The sequence below is a fragment of the Plectropomus leopardus genome, chromosome 24 (assembly GCF_008729295.1).
Source record: "Plectropomus leopardus isolate mb chromosome 24, YSFRI_Pleo_2.0, whole genome shotgun sequence".
NCBI lineage: Eukaryota > Metazoa > Chordata > Actinopteri > Perciformes > Serranidae > Plectropomus > Plectropomus leopardus.
The window spans coordinates 14,093,545-14,111,549 of NC_056486.1; the positions used below are offsets into that span (position 1 = coordinate 14,093,545).

The window sequence follows — 18,005 nt, forward strand, 5'->3', positions numbered from 1 at the left end:
TAAATAGACAATAGTTTGGCTTTTTCATGAGGTATCGGTATGAAGATGAGGCCACATCATGAAATCATCAAAAGAAAATTGCATGTCGTGAGTTGACGGAGAGTAAATTGGATTGGATAAAAGACCTCATGTCATTACACAGCCAATGTCTAATTTTTTTCATGGTGCCATAAGGGAAAACCAGACTGAAACACGGAGTTTGGATCTTCAATGAATATTTCAATAAAGCCAGTAATTAGGATCATGCATAACTGGAAATGTCTGGGTTTGACAGACTAGTGATGTGTCTGTTTTTGTTCATTTACAGCCAAATAAGTTTTGATATTTGGCGCTTCAGTATTTGGAAAAAGAAGCACAAAATAAGATTCATAATGATTTTCATTATAGGTTGAAGGTTGGCACTTTATTTCCTGAATTACTCTATACTTCAGATCTGTTGTTTTCTGTACTTTTTCATGACAAAAAACAAAAAAAAAAGTTTTCTAACTTTAACACAACCCTCTCTCCTTAACCAAATGCACTTACAAACCACAGGTTGAAGTGGATTTCAACCAGTTTCAATGGGCACCAGTAAATCAGCCCAAAGCTTCAACCATGACAAGCTATGACACCTCCTCCACTGTAAAGACGACTGCTTCATCAGCAGCATCTGCCTCTTCAGTGGCTTTTGAGATGACAGACCATTTTCCACCCCCGCCGTCAAACCTGTTACAGGAAAGCTCTGAGCACATCTCATCTCAGTCTCAGGAGCTGGTTTCCCAACATAAGCACACTGCTTCTAAGGAGCAGTACTTTAAACATAAGAGTACGGCTGAACTAAAGCGCCTCTACAAACACATTCATCCAGAGGTCCGCAAGAACCTTGAAGAGGACTTCTTGAGTCAGCTCACCGAAGCAGAAAAGAAGGATTTAGAAAGTGAGGAAATTATTGGAGGCGTGGAGCAGGCGTGTTATATGTTTGAAAATGAAGGCAACGGCTCCAGCGGATGTTCGAGCCCCGACAGAGAGTCTGTGGAATGGGAAGAGATCCTTAGAGGCGAAGTGCAGAACATGCGCTGGATGTTCGAGAACAAGCCACTGGATACGATCAAAGACGACACCCCAGATGAGAGTGAGGGGAGGAATATCGCCCAGCAGGAAATCATTGCTGGTAAAGATGTCAGATACACAGCTTGGATGTTTGAGACTCAGCCCATGGACGCTCTGGGGACAGAGGCGTCGGATTCAGCTGAGCAGGCGCAAAAATCAGCCGATCTTGCGAGAGGAGACGTCCGCACTGCCACATGGCTTTTTGAGACGCAGCCGCTCGATTATCTAAATAAGATCTACCAAGAAGACAAGCAGGAGACAGATGTTTCCATCACCAAAAGCATCACCGGCGGAGATGTGAAAACGGCGAGATATCTCTTTGAGACCCAGCATCTGGATTCTCTGGGTAAAACAGAAACCATCGAAGAAAGCCACTTCCTGAACCTGAAGTCAGAGCTGGAGGAAATCAAAGGGGATGTGAAGACAACCACTCGCATGTTTGAGACGCAGCCCATGTGTGTCATCAGGGGCGATTCGGGAGAGATGCTGGAGATCACCACCATCAGCAGGGAGGAGACCGAGAAAGGAGACGTTAAGACATCACGCTGGATGTTTGAAACCCAGCCGCTAGATCTCATCAACAAAGACCCTGCTAAGGTGAAGCTGATCTGTGGTATATCCATGGAGGACAACGTTCAAGGCGGCGTCAACAAAGGTAGATGGCTGTTTGAGACGAAGACTCTAGACAGTATCAATGATGAGGAATGGGAGAGTTCAAGGAAGCAAAAGGAAGACATAATTGGTGCTGATGTGAGGAAGCACTGTCTGGTTTTTGAGACCCAGGCTATGGATACTCTGAAAGACAACGCCAATGCTAGACCTGTACCCCAAGAGGAGATTGTGGGAGGTGATGTTCAGTCAGCTAAACACCTATTTGAAACAGTACCCATGGAAAATCTGAAAGAGCTGCTTGAAGTGGGGAAACTGAAGAAAATGGTTGCATCAGAAGAGGAAAAAGGTGATGTGAGGCATCAGAAGTGGGTGTTCGAGAGCCAGCCACTGGAGAATATAAGGGAGGAGAAGAAGGAGATTACAAGAACTGTGAACGTTGAAGCTCTCGACAAAGGAGACGTGACAAACTATAAAGAAAGGTTTGAAAGTATGGATTTAAGCAAGTGTGAAGGAACACAGAAAATCCAAGTTGAAGGCGTCACAAGTGGATCCGTCAAATCCAACAGAGTTCTCTTTGAATCGTCCCCAATGTATGCCATGCAAGACAGCTCCGGCCATTACCACGAGGTGAAGACTGTGAGGCGTGAGGAGATTGTGAAGGGAGACGTGCGCAGCTGCAGATGGATGTTTGAAACGCGTCCCATTGATGAGTTTGACGAAAGCATTGATAAGTTCCAGATCATCAAAGGTATATCCAAACAGGAGGTGGAGTCAGGGGACGTCAAAACGGCCAAGTGGTTGTTTGAAACTCAGCCGCTTGATGCCATTAAATGTTCAGGGGATGAAGAACATATATCTAAGGAGAGTATTGAGATTGAGAAAGGGGATGTTAAGACATGCAGGTGGCTTTTTGAGACTCAACCGATGGATGTCCTGTATGAAAAGGAGGAGAAGAGCGAGTCTGACATTAAAGAAGTGCAAAAAGGTGACGTCAAAACATGCACTTGGCTCTTTGAGACCCAGACGCTTGACAACATACGCGATCACACAGAGTCTGAGACCATTCTGAAAACCTGCACTGTGAAGCAAGAGGACGTCCAAGGAAAAGATGTGCGTCTGGCCCGCTTCCTCTTTGAAACTGAGAACCTCGAAAATATCACAGGTGAAGACAGTGAATCTTTCAGGAGGGTTACAGAAATCGACGTACAGTCAGGAGATGTTTCCAGGATGAAGTACATCTTTGAGAATCGCTCCTCCGACATCATGAGCTCCACCTCTGAAGAAACAATGAAGAGGTTGAAGACGCAGCAGGCCGAGGACATCCAAAAGGGAAACGTTGTCAATTGTACTTGGATGTTTGAGCATCAGCCAATTGATGCCATCCGTGACGATTCCACAGAGGTGAAGGAGAGTCGCACCGTGACTGATGTTCAGGGGGGGGATGTTGACAAAGGGCGCTTCATTTTTGAGACATTCTCTCTGGATCAAATTAAAGAGGACTCTGCTGAGACGGATATCTCTAAACTCACTAGTATCTTTAGAGATGAAGTAGAGCGGGGGGATGTGAAAAATTACACCATGATGTTTGAAACTCAGCCGCTGTATGCCATCCGTGACAAAGAGGGCCATTATCATGAAGTAACTACAGTTACCAAGGAGGAAATCATTAGAGGAGACGTGGTGGGGGCTCGCTGGCAGTTTGAGACAAAGCCTCTGGATTCAATTAGAGATTCAGAGGAGGTCTACGTTATTAAAGCTGTGACTGAGGAAGGCATCAACAAAGGAGATGTTAGCTCCGCGAGGTGGAAGTTTGAAACGCAACCTTTGGATGAAATTACAGAGGAAATAAAGGTCAGGTCGAAAACAGTCGCAGATATCCAAGGCGGCGACGTGAAGACAAATAAGCAGCGATTTGAGACTGATGAAATGTCTCAAAAGTACATCAGAACCGTTAGCGTGAGCGAAATCCAAAAAGGCGATGTCAGATCTGCCACGTGGATGTTTGAAACGCGCACCATTGATGAGATCCGCGGCGAAGGCGAAGAGTATGATGGCATGGAGAGAGTGACAAAAGAGGAAGTAATGAAAGGGGATGTCAAACAGTCTGTGTGGCTCTTTGAGAAACAGCCCCTTGACAGCATCAAAGAGACTGACGGCACAGAGCTTGTTGTCACAAAGGAGGAAATCCCACAGGCCGATGTGAAGACGACAACATGGCTATTTGAAACCACTCCGTTCCATGAATTTAACGAGAGCAGCACGGAAAAGACAGAAATAATAGGCAAAAGCATCAAAGAGACACTTGAGGAACTTTACAGTCAGAAAATAGTCGATTCACAAGGTGTTCTTATCGAGGCGGATGAGATTGGCGACGTCCGAATGGCAAAGTATAAACTCATGAACCAGGAAGCACCACAAATCCAAAAAGAAGAAATCATCCGAGGGGATCTGAGCAACATAATGATGAACCTCCTGAATCGCAGGGAGACCACTGAAAGGGGGATAACTATTGACATGGAGGAGCGGGGGAACATCAACACCACAGTCAAGCAGCTTTTCAACCAAGAGAGGGGAATCAACGTGGAGAAAGAGGAGATTGTCCGCGGTGACATCCAAGAGGCCGTAAACAAGCTGCTCAAGAGCGAAGGCTCCTCAAAGCGTGGCATTCTGATTCAGGAGGACGAGAAAGGAGACGTGAGAATGACCATCTACTCCCTCTTGAATAAAGGGGAGAGAGCTAGCATGGAGAAAGAAGATATCATTCAAGGAAATGTAAGCAAAACCCTTCATCGTCTTCTTTCTAACTCAGGAGGGGAGGACTCCAAAAAGATTCGGGTTGGAGACACAGAGAGGGGCAATGTCAGCTTTTACTCCACATGCATTGAGTCGGGAGCTTTGGATTACCTGAAGCAACTTCAGTACGATTCAGATGAAGTTCAGGAAAAGGTGGAAAAGGAGCACATCATAGGTGGTGACGTCCACGAAACCAAAATGTTGCTGCGGAAGAATCAGCAGCAGATTGGTCGCACAGTGGCGAAGGACGATATAGTCCCTGGCGATGTCCACAGCAATGTTAAAGTTTTCATGACGGAACCTGCTGTTACCTACAGAAACTTGGAGAAAAAGGACATTGTTAAAGGTGACCTAAATGCAGCCCTGGATTCGTTGACACAAGCTATTAATCAGAAAGTGGTAATAGAGAAAGAGGAGGTGGTGAAGGGTGACATACCAACTACTCTGAGGTCTCTGGAGGAGGCACAGCGTCAAGCCAAAGAAATGGAAAAGCCAGAAATTGTCAGGGGAGACATAAGAGGGGCTCTCGAGTCACTGGAGAAATCTGCAACCAGCGTCACGGAAGCAACTATTGAAGATCTCGTGCCAGGTGACATCAAAGGGACCCTGAAGTCCCTGGAGGAAGCGAAGCAAGCCGTGAAGGAGCTAGAAAAAGAGGAGATTCTCAAAGGAGACATCCACACCGCCATGCAAAGTTTACACGAGGCAACAACTGAGAAAAAGATTTACCAGCATCAAGTGAGCGAACAAGGGGATGTTAAAGGCACGATTCAGCTGCTGCTTGAGCCAACGACGTCTCCCAGAATGCAGCGCAGAGGGAGCATCGAAGGAGATGTGAAAACATCCATTAAATGTCTTTATGAAGGACAGGAGGCGACACAGGTGGAAAAAGAGGAGGTAGTAAAAGGGGACGTTCAAGGGGCAATAAAGAACCTAATGCAAAGAAAACAATATTCAAATCCGAAGCGCTCGCATGGCCTGAAGAAAGCAAAAGTGCCCGTGAAAAATCCATTAACTGTGAAGCAAGCGGAGCATGAATGCTTACATGAAGCCAAGAGTGAGAGTGTGGCAGTCAATCCAGCCCCCGCTGTGAAAAAGCTCTCTCAGAGCGGTGAGTCACAGAAGCACACACAGAGGCACGAGGAAAGCAAATCGGTGAGAACACAGGTAATCACCCAAGAGGACCACTCTGTTACTGTAGCCAAAACAGACAATCCTACAGGGGCCTTTCAACACAAGAGCATGAAAGAACCGAAACAGAAAGCGCTGCCCCCACAGAAAATACAAGCTCCGAAGACTGTTATGATAAAGAATAAACAAATGGCTAATAATGATCAAACAGAGACGAAAGCAGCTGATGTGAGTGTGATGAAAGAGGTGCAAAACACATCACAGACCAACACTTCAAACAGACAAATATGTGAGACAAAGACAATCAAACAGGTGCAGACGACAGTGATGGAGAAGACCATCATAAATAAGCAGAGTGTATCCGAGCAAACAGAGAATAAGCTGATCACACAGAAGCACAAAAATATGAAGGGTGATTACCGCAACCTTGACATGAAAGCAAAAGGTGTGGTGAAAAAGGCAAAGCCAGAGATTCACTTCCCGCCTCCTCCCTCCTCACCGCCTCCACCCTCAGAGTCAGAGCTCTCGCTCCCTCCGCCGCCATCGCCCATGCTGGAGAGCCCAGCGTCAACACCTTCCATCATGAGGCAGGACAGCGACCTCCCACCTCCACCTCCTCCGCCTCCCATGGAATGCAAGTCTGAGCATGACTTCTTCCCTCCTCCTCCACCTCCTCCGCCTCCACCTGCAGAGGGCGGACAAGATTTTCTCCCCCCACCTCCCTCACAGCAGGAGCTAAACGCCATGCCTCAGCCTCTGCCTGCAAAGCTGGGGAAACCCATCGGGAAGCCTTTATTCAAAGTGCCCAAGCAGCCAGAAACACCAAAGCCGCACATACAAGTTAAACCCAAATGGCAGAAAAAGCAGCCGACTCCTTCACCACCTCCACCTCCACCACCACCTCCTCCTCAGCTCCCTCCTGATCAAACAGTATCAACAGAGCGTAAAGAAGGTGCTCAAGTTCAGGAAGTGAAAAAGGAAACAACTCAGCTGATTGAAACAAGCAAACAGTCTGAATTAACAGCAACAAAAATACCAAGCATCTCAGCTGTGAAGCCGATGCAAAAAGAGAGCCCGCAGCCGCCGAAGAAAGTGTTTGTCCCTCCGATTAAACTGCCCCCGCCTCCTGAACCTGCTCCAGTTTCAAAGCCGAGGCCGTACGCACGCAAATTTAAAACCCCTCTCATGCTTGCAGAGGAGCGGTACCGCCAACAAATGGAGAAACAAGAAACGGCGAGGAGTAATGTCACAACTCCCACTTCTCCTCCAATTAATTTAACATCCTTTCCTGCCAGTCCTGAGCTTTCTGCAACACAGGAAACTGAGACAGAAGTGACCACAGAGGCAACAAAAGAAAAGGCCATGGAAGTTAAGACCAAAGAAGAAACGTCGCCTGGCAAGAAAACCCAGATCCCTTTGAGCAAGCCCCAGATCTCAGTGCTAAATAAGAAATCTGCATCCTTAGATAAAAAGCATGTTGCCAGCGAGCACTCCTCAGAAAAAATACTCGCCTCAACAGATGTCAAAAAGAGTCAAACTGCACCCAAGAATCAAGCTGTTTCTGTTTCTCAGTCTCACTGCGAGGCCTCCAATATCGAAGTCCAGTCATGCTCCAATGTGGTCACTTCGTCAGTCACGGAGCAGCAGCAGTTTATTAAGAAATCCAGCAGCAGGTCTATCGCCGCCACACAAAGCGCTGTCCAGGAAAATGTAAATCTTCAAAGCCAGAGTGCGGTCACATTGAAAGCCGAAGATGTAAAGAATATTAATGCGCCTCTGACACAGGAGGGGAAAATGAGTCCCTCGCAGCCCACTAAAATTCCAAAGGTAACTCCAAGTTTCAAGGTGAAAACCTTTAAGATGCCGCCGGAGAAGAAAGAGGAGAAATGTGACAGTGCAATGAAAAGTGAAATGCATTTGCAGAAAGAGAGTGTGTCACAAAAAAGTGAAACAAAAGTGAATCAAGAGGGCAGCCAGCTGATGAAAATAGAGGTGAAAACAGATGTGAAAGAAAAGGAGAAGAAAAGTCACGTGATCCCACCGATAAAAGAAGCTGAAGTGGAGGTGAAAAAGGGGAAGCAGGTGCAGAAGAATGAGACTGAACTAAAGCTGTCACCATCCGTTACTGTTTTAATGCCTAAGGTGGCTAAGATAACATCTGCGGCAACTCATCAAGGACAAGGCCATGTATCTGTCTCCCACAGCCAGCAGAGCGTGATGGCAGAGCACGTTCAAAGACATGAGGAGGTGGTTGTGACGGAGCGTGTGGTACAGAAAAGCCTTCAGAAGCAAGAGGCCGTTCAGATGCAAAAGCAAATAAAGGTACAAGCAGCTGACACAAATAAAATGCAGATAAAAGCAGTGAAGTCAAAAGGTGAGCCTAAGGATGTCGCCGTGCAAGGGACGGGGAAAATGGCCCATAAAGACGAGGCTCATTCAGAAGAAATCACAGATTTGGAGAAATGTAATGTAATGCAGAAGCTGCTCGCTCAAATAAAAGAGCTGGAGGGCACACCGAGCAAAATAGACTCCAATGCTGTCAGGATGATTATAAGCGAAGTCCCTGACTGGGCGATGGGTTCGGATGAGAAAAAGAATTTAAGTGAAATTGCTAAACAGCAAAGCAAGAAAAAGCTGAGAGAGATGATGGCGTACGTGAGGAATATTTTTCAAGCAAAGCTCACATTTTTGGAGGAAACCTTGACAGCTGTGGAAAAGCAGGGGACGGAAAAAGAGGAACCGCCAACGCCGCCGCCAGCACCTCCAAAACCAGACAAGAAAGTTTTCGGCGGAACGAAGATATCAAAGATCAGCATCGGGTCGTCCAAAAGTGAAAAGAAAGTGACGGAGGAGAAAAAGTCACTTCAGGAGAGAAAGGTACAGCAGGAGCAGACGCATGATCAGAGGGTTTCGTCCCCGCTGGCAAGCATCCGCACTCCGTCACCCACTTTCATAAGCATTGAGTCAAGGAAGGTAGACTCGCCGCTCAGGGTGACGCCTTCTCCTCCACCCTACAAGTCAGTTGGGACGCCTCCGCCCCCTCCTCGCAAGTCACACACGCCCACCTTCAGCCGCGCCACGCCGTCTCCTACCCTGAGCCGCTCAGAGAAGCTGATGAAGCTTCGGGACACCACGTCCAAGCTTTCTCGTGGAATAACGCCTCCACCGCCCGTGCCGGTGCCAGAGTCCTTGGAAAGAGAGCGATCAACCTCGTTCAGCGACAGAGGGACTCCGACAGAGAAAGATGAGCAAGGATTGGTGGACGCAGCCGAAGTGGGAGACTCCATGATGACAGTGAGGGATAAGAAGTCTTTTTTTGAGGAGGCGCAGAAGGCGGAGGTGAGCAGGATGTACATGCGGAAGGAACCCATCGATATTCCAGAACGTCTGGGACCTGATACGGAGGAAAGTGCCGAGACCGTGGCTATTGATCTCCTGAGAGAGGATCTCCCGCGAGTCGATCTGTCGAAGCTGGTGAACAGATTTGAATCCCCAAAACCAAAAGTCTACACCAGAAAAGAGCCGATCGTGATCACAGAGAGACTCGGGAGCGATACAGAGGATGTCGAGGCCGATACACCAAAAATGGAAGAAATCCCGTCATTCAACGTGAAAGCGATAAAGTACGTGTTTGAGACCGGAGAGCACAGTTCTCAGGCAGCCCGAGAGCTCAGAGAGCAAATAGAAAGAAGAGAACCTGAATCGGCTCCTTCTGAGCCGGTGGGTCACTCCGAGACGACAGCAGTCACTGAGCAATTCTGCACCATTGACGACTTCGGAAACATGACAAGCGGGACAATGAGTGAGATGCATTCTGGGAGCTCCCTGACCCGCGGTAACCCTCCATCCTATGCCGACGTGGTGAGAGGCGCAGTTCCAACTGTTGCTGTGCCCCCCGAGGCCTCCACCGAGGAGCTGCTGAGAAACTTCCAGCAGTCGTGGGCTGAGAGCCAAGGAGTTTTCAAGAACCTGGGTTTCAGTGTCACCGAGCAGAGGACCTCGCAGATTGTAACGCACCAGCAGCAGACTGTCATGACGGGTAAAGCGGGCTGTGCAGCATGAGGATACTAAACAGGCGTGACGGTGTGTTTAACATGCGTTATGTGTGTGTGAAGTTTAAGGCATCAGCTGCATTGTGTGTAAAGAAAAGAAGCATTAACATTGGTTTGACACTGTTATTTACATGCCGTGATTTCCTTTGATGTGTTTGCTTTTATTCGAATCACTCGCATTAAAGCTCAGCACTGCTCGCAGTTTAGGGTACTGTCAGCTCCACAGATTTTAATATTCACCGGTTACACGTTGTCCTTTTTATTTATGCTTCTGATGTGTGAAACTGGCAATGACGCCAACATATTGAACTAGCATTTCTCATGCCCGTGTGTGTGTGATGCTGTTCTCACTATAGAGCAACACTTGAAATGTCACAAGCGAGAAGAAAGCAACATGTTAAACTTCTTTAAATTCTTCAGTTCACCTTTTATTGCATGCTCATGACGGGACCTCCAAAATAAAGTAACTTTTTAAAAAGTGAATTAATGACGTTTCAAAGCTGTTGCGGTAATTATGAAAATCACTTTCAGTCCTTCAAAGATGAGCCATTTGAAGACAAGTGATTGCAAATCTAATTCTGACACTAATTACAGAATAATACATTTTCTAACAACAAGGAAGATCAACACTGTGTTACTTTTTTATTTTTTGTTTTCTTTGCCTTGTAACAGATAAAGTGTGTTTTGTCCACTCTCCTAATAATATTTTAACTTCCCTGGAAGGAGCTCTGTAATTTGATATTAATTAATTGATTAACAGAAAAAGCTCTATTTAAATTTCAGTAAATATTCATTCATTTGTATCACTTTAAATGCTCTCTTGGTCAGTGGTTCCTACCCTGCAGGTCATGACGCTCTAAGTGGTCCCAAAATATATCAGGGGTCACAAGATAATAAAAGGGATAGGAAAGTGAGAAAAAATTATTTTTTGGCACAAAACAGTTTATTTTTTCTGATAATTATTACTACATTTATATACAAGCGCACACTGCTTCATTTCAAGGGGTCACAAAGGTTAGGGAAACAGTGCTCTATGTTCCACTATAATTATTTAGATTTTATGAGGACAGATTACACTTTTCCACATTTTGTGTCATTTGTTGCTCTGTCACTGTGGGATGCTATATAAGATGTGGCCAAAGTTTCAAATAATGAAGTGTGTAGAAGTAAAAACTATCAGATAAAAAAAAATCTCCTCCCATTCTGAACAATCTGTCTTTTTTAGATGTTTTTAGATGCTAAAATCAGGGTAACATGTAAACACGATTGCTGATCTTCAGGATTCCCACGGTCAGTGACTACGTGGAAAAGTCAAAGAATTCAACAATCACATAAAAAAGTCATAGAATTAGTAAAAATCATTGAAAGTTTTGAAAAAAAATCATTGAAAGTTGTGTGTTATTAATTGCTAAAGAAATCCTTGAAGGAGAATCTTCCATCTGGAAGTGTAGAACTGCCAGAAAAAAATGACCAGGATCAGGTAATGACATGATTTATTTAAATGATTTCAAAACTAGAAAATTTCCTTGTTATAGCAAGATATTTTTAATATCTTTACACAAAAATATTTTTTTGTTATAGCGCGACATTTTTCTTGTTGTAAATTTTTTTTTTTTTTACATTTTTTAGATATTTTCATATTCTAACATTTTCACATTTTTTAAATAGAATTTTAACAACATAAATAATTACATAAATAACGATGTTAAAGTCTGGTTCTGTTTAAAAGCTTTTATCGGTGGTTTTTTTCACAGCGGAAACTCGCCGTGACATCATTCCTGTGGCTTCAGTGACAGTTCAGAGTTCAGACAGTATAAGAAAATATATATGTATATATTTTTTTTACTTTTTTCAGAACACAAAGCTCATAGTATTAGAAAACAATTCAAACAATAGTTATAACGTATAAAAAGTTAGAACCCACATCCACCAAGCACACATACATGCAACATAAAAAAGGACATTTGTTATAAAAAAACAGGTAAAATATAGCTGTAAAAAAAGTTAAAATAATAATTATGACATATTACAAAGAGTCAAATAAAAAAATAAAATAATTGACAAATAAATAAAAATATTGACATTGATGATATCCTGAAAAGTGAAGTACATTGTCCTCTGACTCTCATCAAATAAAATTTTGTTTTTTGAATGTTAAAGCTTGTAAACATGGTCTATTATAAACCTTAAATGCAAGGGTAAACTTTAAAATTAGCATAATTGTTCCTCTTAAAGCAATTACAAAAGCACCAACTGAGCATCTAAATTCTGCCTGTGATTTGTACCAAATTATATGCTTCTTTCCAGGTAATTTCCTAGGAAATTACAAGAAAATAACCACCCTGTAAACTCTGTAAAAGTTTTTACCTCATTTCTTTGCAGAAAATTCGAGTTCCAGAGTCCGAACTGTGCAGGGCGTGTCGGAAGAGGGTGTACCCGATGGAATCGCTGATCGCAGACAAACAAAACTTCCATAAAAGCTGCTTTCGCTGTGAACACTGCAGAGGCAAACTAAGGTGAAGCTATTTCACAGAGCATAAAAGCATTTGTCTGATTTTTCTTTGCGCCAATTTAACTTCTTATTTTCTTCCTTTTTTATTTTTTTATTTGTAGCCTTGGTAACTATGCCTCTCTCCATGGACGAATGTACTGCAAGCCACACTACAAGCAACTTTTCAAGTCCAAAGGAAATTATGACGAGGGATTCGGACAGAAACCTCACAAAGAATTATGGAATAATAAGAACCAGGAGAGTTCAGCCGAAAAGACAAAAGTCAAATCACCGTCACCTGAAAAGAAAATCATGGAGTCCAGATATTCCACCACTCAGAGCACATTAGGCACTCAGGATGATGACAAATCGGAGCTCGAAAACAAAAAGCTCACAACGAAGATTTCTGTCGTGTGGCCTCCACAACCAGATTCTCCAAAGAAATCCTTCACTATCGAGGAGGAGCTGAAGCTGGTTAAGCCGTCATGGCCCCCGAAGGAGGGCTCAGCTGAAGAAAATGAACACCTAAATCAGCCTACGAAGCCTTCATTAAAGGAGACTGATCCCCCCGCAGCTAAAGTACAAAATGGACCGCAGGAAAATGGCAAAGTGCAAGAGAGCGCCTGCTCAACAGAGAGTGTGAAAAAACCTGAAGAGACTCCGGCACAGTCGGAGGCTCCGGCCTCCCCGGCAGCAGTCACCGAGGAACCAGAGAGAGCTGCTCGCACTCCAGCAACTAAAGAGTCAAACAATGTCTCTGAGGCTGCGGCACAAGCGTGTTCAGAAATGGACTCTGAAGTGCACCCTGGAGTGGCGGAGGAGGAGGAACACGGCGCTGGGAGTGATGGAGGAGCTGTGGAAGAGCAGCAGAAGAACGTGGAGAAAAGTGTAGAAAGGATGGAGGAGGTGAAAGTAAATGGACATGATGGGCAGATAGAAAGTGCAGTGGGTGAGAGGGAACGCCAGGAGGAGATAGGTAAAGGAAATAATGACGGCGTGAACAACGGGGAGGCGGTAAAGGTCACCTTAATAGATGAGGAGGCGACGGCAGGACAGGCGCAGAATGCAAACTCCAACAATAACAATAATTACGGCCAGACGCTGCTGGAGCATGAAATTTTGTTTCAAGGGCTTAGCGAGGATGAAGAAAAGCAGAACCAGTCACTCTTTCTGACAGATACAACAAGAACAACAGATTTCTTCCAAGCCGACCGCTGCGAGGAATCAAAATGGATGCCAAGCGAAGTGCTGCAATTGGCACAGAGGGATGATGCTTTTGTGCCAGCGGGTGCCAAATGTACTGACGCCACAGACTGCTATTCAGACACAAATTTCTCCGCAGACACAGCCGAGGGAGCATTCACTTTCAAAAACGAGGCCACGGAGCCAAAGATTAGCACATCGAGCTTCCTCGAGGACATTTTCGCCGGCCTGAGCACCAGCAGCTCCAGCCTGCTATCTGATCTCAAATCCGACATCTTCAGTCAATCTGCCGGGGAGACGCCGCCGGTGTCAGTGCTGGATGACCTTTTGGATTTTGGGATGGAGGCGAGAGAGAGCGGGGGTAAAGCGGGAGATGTGAGGGGGAAGGATGAGCGCAGTGACAGCTTTGCCACAGACTGGAGGGACGGCACGTCTTTGTGGAAAGACGGAGACGGCGCCCTGACAGTGGAGGAGCAGATCAAGAGGAATAGATACTACGATGACGACGACAGCGACAACTCTTGAACTCTTCAGCCCATTCAACCAAATAATCAGGCAGCACTGCCCACGAATTGCTTCAAATCTATGTCCATGGAGAGATGAACTGCTGTGATTCAAAGGTCCATTGTGTAGGATTTCGGGGATGCATGGGCAGAAATGGAATATAATAAGTATGTTTTCTTTAGTGTATTAACACCTGAAAATAAGAATCATTGTGTTTTCGTTACCTTAGAATCCGTTTATATCTACATACAGTCGTCTGCAGGGATCATCATGCAGTGGTGGAAGAAGTATTCAGATCCTTTACTTGAGTAAAAGTACCAGTACCACACTTTAAAAAAATACTCAAGCAGAAGACCTGCATTGCAAAAGGCACTGCAGTAAAAGTAAGTATAATCAGGCAAATGTACTTAAAGTATTTAAAGTAAAAGTACCCAATGTGGACAAATCAATCAATCAAATCAAACAAAAAAATTATTTAATTATTGAAAGAATACGAAGAAAAAACACCACAAAACTCAAAATGATTGAAAAACAAAACAAAACAAAACAAAGAAAAAACTGCAGATTATTTATCGCCCCGTGAAACTTCCTAAATGTTTGGATTAAAAAAAAAAAAAAGAAAAAGAAATGTTAGCTGGTGCTTGACATGTGGGCTGTCTGTGACATGCCGAATAGCGTAGGATACATTTTTTAACGTGAAACTGCTTTAAATCACAAGGTCTGTTTATTTTGGAGAAGAAGAGATCATTTGACTCCTGGTAAAAACCTCCTGAAAAATGAACTCTGCAGGAATTCTAACCGGGAGCTTTCAGCTGGTTGCAGTGTGCAATCTTCACCACTAGTTGCCACTAGATCCCCCCCTAAATCTTACACACTGCTCCTTTAATCTAGTGTTTTTGTACTGAGTTTAAACTGATACTCTTTTATTCAATATCTAACTTTGATTGATTGAATGCACCTGGTGTGCAGAGAAACGGAGAGTGGATATTTTTTCTTGTATCTTACTTAGTAAACTTATCTACTTTTTTGCTGACTGATCTAAAGGGCTATATTTTTCTCAATATGTGCATTAATAACAATCTTTGAATGAATGGCTGCCAGCTTTCTTTTGTGTCTGAATAAAGAGGTTTCATTTCTATTATGTCTTCCGGTTGAAATAAAGCTTCATGAACTCGACAATATATGACTGTTTAATCAGCGAGCGCACAGACAGGAGCAGTAATGGTGCTCAGCCGTATCCCCTTTGTGTGGCTGGGGAGTTTGATATATGGTGCACCTTGATAACACAGTCCAGCTGAGATCTCTTTGGCGAAAGGTGTATTGATTTTCACTGATAGAGCAGGCCTGTTGCAGGAGTTACAGATTTTTCCATTAGGTGGCTTTTGTCACCTCTGACGGATTTTTTCCCCCCTTGCTCACTCACAGCTTGAACACGTGGGGTAATTGGCTGCAAAGAGAATATACCGCAATGTTAATTACACCGGCACAAAACTTCTGTGTCAGAAAAGTGATGGCTTTACGCATTCAGCGTGGGTCATGCTACATTGTGCTGACAGCTCCTTGAAGTTGGGGAAGCACAGTTGCTGGTTCAATAATTCAGCTTCCTCTCCTGAAATGCAGTTTGGCGTATTTTTAATTAGGCTATTTTTTTTCTCCTGTAATGTTTTCATTGACAACCCAAAGAAGATGCAATTTTGTACATTTTTAATCGTTTTATCCCTCTGACAAACAATTATAAACCCAGACAACTGTCTATCCAGTCAGACAGGACAGGCAAGAATAATAAAACTGCCCATGCACAGCTGTTAAAGATAGCTAAAATGGTGCTCAGTTTTGCAATAAAAATGCAGATTTATACATAAGCCAAGCAGGGTGTTCTGGGGCCTGGCTGCCTGACAAATCACCAAACCAAAACATGGGAAGAAGAAGAAGAAATGACACAAAAAGTTGCAAGAAATGTGTAAAAAGTAAAAGAAAATTACCCCGCCCCCCATAACAAAGAAAAAAACAAAACAATAATGCAGACAATAGCATGCAATTTGTGGAACATTTCTTGCCAAGTTGCTCATTTTTTCCCATGTTTTTTAAGAGAATAAAACAAATTAGCTCAATTTGTGCAAAGGTTTAAATACTTGTGATAGGCTTCTGAACGCAGCACAAGAAAAGTGATGTCGATCCAGGTTTGAAAGGGTTAAAGGGCAAGTTCACATGTTTTCAAGTCTGTCGTCTAACAGTGATCACATGCTTATATGTACATCTAACGACACTTTATCCAAAACTTTAACACCCAATGTGTTTATGATGTGTTTTTGTTGTATTTTTCATTATTTCTTTTCTAAGTCTCAGGAGACAGTCTGCTGTTCACTGCTCAATAGGTCAGATGCTTAAAAAGTCACGCTGTCAAGTAATTTCATTATATTTTAGCTTAAAAAGTAACATTTCAGTTTGGTTTAGTGATGATATTTTTAGCTAATCTTAAAATGAACAGCCATGCCCACAAATTAAATCTGAGGGGGGCCTTTTGTTTAATGTCATGCCATCTTGCTGTTCGTCATTTCCAGTAAAATGTCTCATAAAAGAATCATTGTTTCGAGAAACACAAGGAGGGAATTATGTACTACACTTGTCCAACTAGGAGGAGGAAAAAGTTAGATCTGCAACTTCAGATCAGTTTCACTATCAATTAATCTGCCCTTGATTTTCTTTTCCACTGATTTATTTGTTACATGAAGATCAAAAATTGCAAAGAATTCCTCTCACTATTTCCTAAAGCAAAAGGTAATGCATAACTACTTATTAAACATTGGGGGGTGATCATTAATTCTACGCCTTCTGTTATCCAACTGCAAGGGGTAATTACCCTCAGGAGACATTTTTCAAAACGTAACAGATAAACTAACAATTTAAGAGCATTTGGAATATAAAATCGTAGATTGGGGGCTCTCAAAGTTTTTGATAACTGAATGCTAATTTAAGGGGGGAAACAATTCAATTCAAATCAGCTCAATTCAAGGAGGCTTTATTGGCACGACAATAGTGAAACAGTATTGCCAAAGCACATTTTAACAGAACAATATGCAACAAGAACAACAATTATGTCAACACCATTATCTAAAGCAAATTGAACATATGTATGGACAACAATGTTAAAAAACAAAAGTTGCACAAACCCATCAGTACTTGTTAGGGACACGGCATTTAATTTTTATTTTAATCAATATCTGAGGAATATATATACAGTGCATATGTATATAGCTGGTGGGGGTGTGATGCTTGGTTACCAATCAGAGCATTGCTTTTTTTTCTTTATAAATTTAAATGTTGTTTATTTAAATTATATATATATATATATATATATATATATATATATATATATATATATATATATATATGGGGGGCATGATGCTAGTTACCTGTCAAAGCACAGGAATTAAAGTTTTTTGCTGGTGTCTTAAGTCTTTTATATATTTCAACATTTTTATATAGCAATATATGGGTGGTGGGGTCTGGGTGCATTGTTACTTGTCACAGCAATTTTTAAAATATATATTTGAAATATATTCCTTCCCCATTATATGCTATACTTTTATAAGAGACTTAAGACACCAGCAAAAAACTGCAGAAAACCTAACTGAAATTATTAATCAATCATCTTTTTTTGTTGACTCGCTTTCTATTGATCCACTAGTCAATTTATCATCCAATTATATGAGTTTCTTAGCCATTATAGCGACCAATAACTCTTTTAACAAACGCGTTGACATGTGAGTAGGCTATTAAAATAAATGGACTTAAAAACATGTGAACCTTTCCTTTAATGGTGCTCAATCAAACAAGAATATCCTTAAGAGAGCCGGTCAATCACTGCTCTCCCCTGAAACAGGGCCGCGGGTTTATTTTTGCCCTGATGCCTTCAGATCATCCAGGCATGACAAGCGGCCGCTGCGCTGCCTGAGAGTCAGTCTCCGTTAAACAAAGCAGCATCATGCTCCTCGCTCGCGGCCAGGGACCGATTGGCTGCTGTCCCTCCCATCAGGCGGCCGCTGATTGGACGGCCCCTCTGCTCCGCCGGCTGCCGCCGCCCCCTCCACGAGCGTGCAGCGCGAGACACAGAGCAGCAGAGGAGGACT

The 18,005-nt window shown here is 43.4% G+C and overlaps 1 protein-coding gene across 2 annotated transcripts in view; it reads left to right on the plus strand.

Moving 5' to 3' along the window:
- Positions 1-12,382, plus strand: part of xirp2a (xin actin binding repeat containing 2a) — a 59,936-nt gene extending 47,554 nt beyond the window's left edge. For both annotated transcript variants that reach the window (XM_042512874.1, XM_042512875.1), the window contains 3 exons: positions 535-9,664; positions 12,060-12,193; positions 12,291-12,382. In XM_042512874.1, the coding sequence (XP_042368808.1) occupies positions 535-9,664; positions 12,060-12,154 (9,225 nt within the window). In that variant the 3' untranslated portion in view covers positions 12,155-12,193; positions 12,291-12,382. The remainder of the gene's footprint in view (positions 1-534; positions 9,665-12,059; positions 12,194-12,290) is intronic.
- Positions 12,383-18,005: the final 5,623 nt, after the last annotated feature.